This window comes from Pan troglodytes, chromosome 13 (assembly GCF_028858775.2).
Source record: "Pan troglodytes isolate AG18354 chromosome 13, NHGRI_mPanTro3-v2.0_pri, whole genome shotgun sequence".
Taxonomy (NCBI): domain Eukaryota; kingdom Metazoa; phylum Chordata; class Mammalia; order Primates; family Hominidae; genus Pan; species Pan troglodytes.
This window is the reverse complement of record NC_072411.2, coordinates 30,177,179-30,183,206: the sequence shown is the minus strand read 5'-3', so window position 1 is coordinate 30,183,206 and position 6,028 is coordinate 30,177,179. Positions and strand designations below refer to the sequence as shown.

At 33.9% G+C, this 6,028-nt stretch overlaps 1 protein-coding gene across 1 annotated transcript; it reads right to left on the bottom strand.

Moving 5' to 3' along the window:
* Positions 1 to 2,702: 2,702 nt before the first annotated feature.
* Positions 2,703 to 3,184, bottom strand: LOC470532 (peptidyl-prolyl cis-trans isomerase A-like). The gene has a single exon (XM_054678832.2). The coding sequence runs from the start codon at positions 3,182 to 3,184 to the stop codon at positions 2,756 to 2,758; it is 429 nt and encodes a 142-aa protein (XP_054534807.1). The 3' UTR covers positions 2,703 to 2,755.
* Positions 3,185 to 6,028: the final 2,844 nt, after the last annotated feature.

Genomic DNA, 6,028 nt, shown 5'->3' with positions numbered 1-6,028 from the left:
ATGCTTTAAAGTATAGGTCCTTCACCCAATAATTGCTGCCACACTTATTCTTATTCTAGTGGCTTTTAATGTTTATATTCTGTACTATGCAGTGACCATTTATTACATTAAATTGTAGCACTTTTGTATACTAAAGTTTGTGTGTGTGTGCTTGTGTATTCTGTAGGGTTTTCTATGTACAAGATCATGTAATCTATAAATAGAGATAGCTTTGCTTCTTCCATTCTAATCTCAATGCATTTTATTCCTACGATTTTCTTTCCCAATTGCCCTGGTTAGCCCTCCAGTACAGTGTGAGGTGGAAGTAGCGAGAGGGGACATCTGTGCCTTGTTGCTATTTTTAGATTTAGGTTTTTCGTAGAGTCTCTTTTTCAAGATGAGTAAGTTACTTTGAGTTCTTATTGTTGAATCTTTTTAATCTCAACAAGATTGTGTTAAATCATTTTTATGTATCTATTGGGATGAATATATGGATTATGTCCTTATTCTATTATTATTTCTTAAATTGACTTTTCAGATGTTATATCAAACTTGCATTTCTGAAATAAACTGCACTTGATTATCTTTTTTTATATATTTCTGTATTCATTTTGCTACTATTTTGTTGAGGTTCTTTGCATCTATATTCATGAGACGTTGGTCTCTAGCTTCCATTTCTTGTGATGTCTTTCTTTTGTTTTCATATTAGAGTAATACTGGTCTCATATAATGAGATGGAAAGAGTCTTCTTATTTTGGAAAGAGTTTGTGAAAGATGGGGATTAATTTATCTTTGAGTGTTTGGTTAAATTAACCAGTGAAGCCATCTAGACATGATCTTTTCTTTGTGGGGTATTTTAAATTACTCATTCTATATCTTGTTGTAAGTTTATTTCATTTTCTCTTTTTTCTTGAGTCAGTTTTGTGAGTTAATTCTTTCTAATAATTTGTTCATTTTGTAGGTTATCCTTTTTTTTTTTTTTTGCCAGAGACTTCTTCATACTATTTCTTCATAGTACTACTTCCTTATAATCTCTGTTTCTGTAAAATTTTATTGAACTAAACTTTTTTAGCGACAGAGTTTTTGCTGTGTTGCCTAGGCTGGTTTTGATGTTCTGGGCTTAAGTGATCTTCGTACCTCAGCCTCCTGAGTAGCTGCGTCTACAGGTACCTGCCACATGCACCTAGCCTAATCTCTGTTTTTGTTTTTTAAATAAATTTCTGTAAAGTCAGTAAGGATGTCCTCTGTTTTATTCTTAATTTCATTAATTTGAGTTTGTCTTCTTTATTCTTGATCAGTCTTGCTAAAGAATGGTTAACCTTTGTCTTTTCAAAAGTACAGTTGTTGATAGCGTTGATTTTCTCTACTGTTTTTATGCTCTCTGTTTCATTTAAACCCAATCACATATTTATTATTTCCCTCTTATACTTGCTTTGGGTTTAGTTTGTTCTTCTTTTTATGGTTTCCTAAGGTTGAGAGTTAACCTATTGATTTCGCCTCTTTCTTACTTTTAAATTTTTTATTATGTATATTTAAGGCATACAACATGAGGTTTTGACATACATATATAGTAAAATGATTGCTACAGACAAGCAAATGAACATATCCATGACAAACACAAGGTTACCTCTTTTTGATCTATGTGGGTGTGTAGCAAGAGCACCTAAAGTGTACTTTCCTAGCACATTTCCATTATGCAGCACAATATTATTGACTATAGTTCTCATGTGCACATCAGATTTCTAGGCTTATTCATCCTGGATCAATGCAGCTGTATACACTTTGACTTATGTCTTTCCATTTTCCTCTTCTCCCATAACCACCATTCTACTCTGTTTCTATGTATTCGGCTCTTATTTTTTTAATATGCATTTACAGCTGTAAAATTCTCTCTTAGCTGCATTTTATAAGTTTTGGCAATTTTTTCTTTCGTTGGCCATCCATTTCAAAGTATTGTCCAATTTTACTTGTGATTTATTGTTCAATTTGTTGGTTATTTAAGAGTATGTTATTACTTGCCACATGTTTGTGAATTTACCAAATATTTTCCTGTTATTGATTTCTGATTAATTACTTGTGGTGGGAAAACGTACTTGTATAATTACAGTTCTTTTAAATTTATTGAGGCTTTTATGTAGACTAGCATATGGTTTATGCTGGAGAATATCTCATATGTTCTTGAAGACAATATATATCTTGCTGCTGTTGGGTGGAATGTTCTGTCAATGTTTGCCAGCTCCATTTGTTTTTTAATGTTGTTCAGGTCCTCTACAGTGTTGTCTTTCTTTGCTGATCTTATGTTTAGTTATTATAGCTATTATTGAAAGTGGATTACTGGAGTCTCCATCTGTTCTTAAATTGTCCATGCCGTTCTTCAATTCTGTCAGGTTTTTTTTCTCCTGTATTTTGGGATTATATTGTTTGTTAAGTGCACATATATTTGTAATTGTTAGATCTTCAGTCAATCAATCTTGACTGATTATTTTTTCTTTTTTTGACAACTGTTATTTAGTTTTTATTTCATAATCATAAACTTAAGTCTGCAATCCAGCTAGGCATGGAAGGGAACAAGGAAAACATGGAACCCAAAGGGAACTGCAGCTAGAGCACAAAGATTCTGGGATACTGTGAGCAAATGGGGTGGAGGGGTGCTCTCCTGAGCTACTGAAGGAATGGTCTGGTGGTTAAGATAAAACACAAGTCAAACTTATTAGAGTTGTCCATAGTCAGCAATGGTGATCTTCTTGCTTGTCTTGCCATTCCTGGACCCAAAGCACTACGTGGCCTCCACAATATTCATGCCTTCTTTCATCTTGCCAAAGACCACATGCTTGCCATCCAACCACTCACTCTTGGCAGTGCAGATGAAAAACTGGGAACCATTTGTGCTGGGTCCAGCATTTGCCATGGACAAGATGCCATGACCTGTATGCTTTAGGATGAAGTTTTCATCATCAAATTTCTCCCCATAGATGGACTTGCCATCAGTGCTGTTATGGTGTGTGAAGTCACCACCCTGATACATAAACCCTGGAATAATTCTGTGAAAGCAGGAACCCTTATAACCAAATGCTTTCTCTCCAGTGCTCAGAGCACAAAAGTTTTCTGCTGTCTTTGGAAACTTGTCTGCAAACAGCTTGAAGGAGACGTGGCCCAAGGGCTCGCTGTCAATGGCAATGTCGAAGAACACAGTGGGGTTGACCATGGCTGATAGTACAGGGCTCCTGGTGGCAGCGGCATCTAAAAAGGCTTTAATAACATTTTTGTTGAAGTCTATTTTGCCTGTTGTTATTATAGACATTTCAACTTTCTTTGCTTATTGTTGGCATGTTACATTATGTCTCATGCTTTTACTTTCAATCTGTTTATTTCTGTTCATCTAAAGTGTGTCTCTTGTAGAAAGAATATACATAGACATTGTTTTCATTTTTTATGCATTGTGTAAAACTGTTTTTTAATTAGTGTTTAATTCATTTACATTTAATGTCATTACTGATAATGTAAAATTTACTTTTATCATTTTGCTATGTGTTTTTTGTGTGTCTTATTTCTTTGTTTTTCTATTGCTGCCTTACTGACTTCTTTTGTCTTAAGTAAAAATTTTCTAATGTAGCATTTCAATTCCCTTTTTGTTTCCTTTATTATGAGTTTTGAGTTAGTCTTAATGGTCACCCTGGATATTACAATTAACATCTTAATTTATAGCAAACTAACCTGAATTAATATTAACTTAATTCACGTGTATATTGACATTTTGCTCCTGTATAACTTCATTTCTTCTCTACTGCTTAGTGCTATTATTGTTATACAATTACCTCTTTATGCAGTCTAAATTAATCAACACAGCATTCTAATAATTGCTTCACACTGCTGTCTTTTACATCAGACAGGAGAAGAATTACAGAAAAATACATTTACTTCTTTCTCTCTGACTTGATGACTTTTATTTCTTTCTCTTGCCTAATTGCTCTGGCTAGAACTTCCAGTATACGTTGAATGGAAGTGGCAAGAGTTCACATTTTTGTCTTTTTCCTCGTCTTAGAAGAAAAGCTGCTGGATTTTCACTGTAGAGTACGATGTTAGATGTGGCTTGTGATATATGACCTTTATTGTGTTGAGAGGTACATTCTTCTATACCTAATTTTTTGAGAGTTTTTTTTAATCCAAGAATGATGTTGAATTTCATCACAAAATTTTTCTGTATCTTAGATGATCATATAATTTTTTTTGAGAGAGTTTTTTTTTAACATTCTTTCAATATGATATATCACATTTGTTCATTTGCTTATGGTAAAGTATCCTTGCATCCCAATAATAAATCCTACCTGATAATGGTGTATGAACCTTTTAATGTGTTGTTGAACTTGGTTTGTTAGTATTTTGTTGAGGATTTTCTGCATTTTGAATCTTACTTTTGGGTATTTATCCAAACAAAATAAAATCAGGATATCAAAGAGATGTCTGCACTCCCCTGTTCATTGCAGCACTATTCACAATAGCCCAGATATGGAAACAGCCTAAGCATCAGTTGATGAATGAATTGATAAAGCCAAATGTGATGTGTATGGAATATACATTCTATTCAGACTTAATAAGGAAAGAAAGTCTGCCATTTGTGACAACACAGATAAACATGGAGGATATTATGCTAAGTAAAATAAGGCAGACACAGAAAGACCAATACTTCATGATCTCACTTCTATGTGAAATCTTTAAAAAGTCGAACTCATGGTAATAGAATAGAATGGTGGTTGTCAGGGGCTGGGGGTGGTAGAAATGGGGAGATGTTGGTCAAAGGGTATAAACCTGTAGTTATAAGATGAATAATTTCTGGAGGCCTAATGTACAGCTGGGTGTGTATAGTAATAATAATGTGTTGTCTACCTGAAATTTGCTGAGAGTAGATCTTAAGTATTCTCACCACACACTCAGAAAAGACAACTTTGTGAGGTGGTGGATGTGTTGATTAGCTTGATTGTAGTAAGCATTTCACAAGGTATACATATATCAAAACATCACACTGTATACCTTGAATATATACAATTTTTGGCTTTCAATCATACCTCAATAAAGCTGAAAAATATATTTATGCTGTTCTTTATATTTACACATAAAATGTAGGTATTTTGCTGGTGCTCTTGTGTCGTTTGTGGACATCTGAGTGACTTTATAGTATGCTTTCAAAGTAGCCTGAATTACTCCCTTTATTATTTCTTTGTAGGGCTAGTGACAAATTTTGTTTTTGTGTATCTGCGAATGTCTTTTTTCCTATTTTTTGAAAAATATATTTTCTCAGTGGCGAATTATTGGTTTATAGTCTTATTTCCCCAGAACTTTGAATAAGGCATCCTGCTTCCCTCTAGCTGCCATGTCTTTTGACGATGAGACAGCTGTTAATCTTACTGAGGAAGCCTTGTCCATGAGGAGGCCTCTTTTCTTCTCTTTTGAGATTCTCTTGATGGTTTGATGTGTTATGGTATGGATCTCCTTGAGTTTATGTTACTTAGAGTTATTGAGCTTTTTAGACATGTCCATTAATGTTTGTCGTTACATTAGAAAGATTCTGGCCACTATTCCTTCAAATATTTTTTCTGCACTCCTGTCCATCCCCCTGCTGGAATTCTGATTATGTGTATCACAGCTGGTGGATGATGTTCCACAGGTCTCCGATCCTCTGTCCCTTCTTCTTCATTCTTTTTCTTTCTCTTCCTCAGATTGTATAATATCATTTGATCTATCTTCAAGTTCACCAATTCTTTCTTCTCCAGCTCAATCTGTTGTTGAGGCCCTCGAGTGATTATTTTATTTCAGTTATTGTACTTTCAAATTTCAGAATTTGTATTCAGTATTTGGTTATAATATCACTCTTGGTTAAAAATCTCTATAATATCTCTCTTCATTCATAATCTCTATTTGATGAGACTATTGTCATATTTTTCTTCTATTGTTTACACATGGTTTCCTTCAGTTTCCTGACCATAGTTGTAATAGCTTATTTAAGTGGTTTTTTTTCTTTTTTTGAAACCTCAGCATCCTAATAGAAAGTATC

Excerpts from the sequence above, each read along its gene's own strand:
- LOC470532 (XM_054678832.2), bottom strand. The coding sequence starts at position 3,184 with ATGGTCAACCCCACTGTGTTCTTCGACATTGCCATTGACAGCGAGCCC.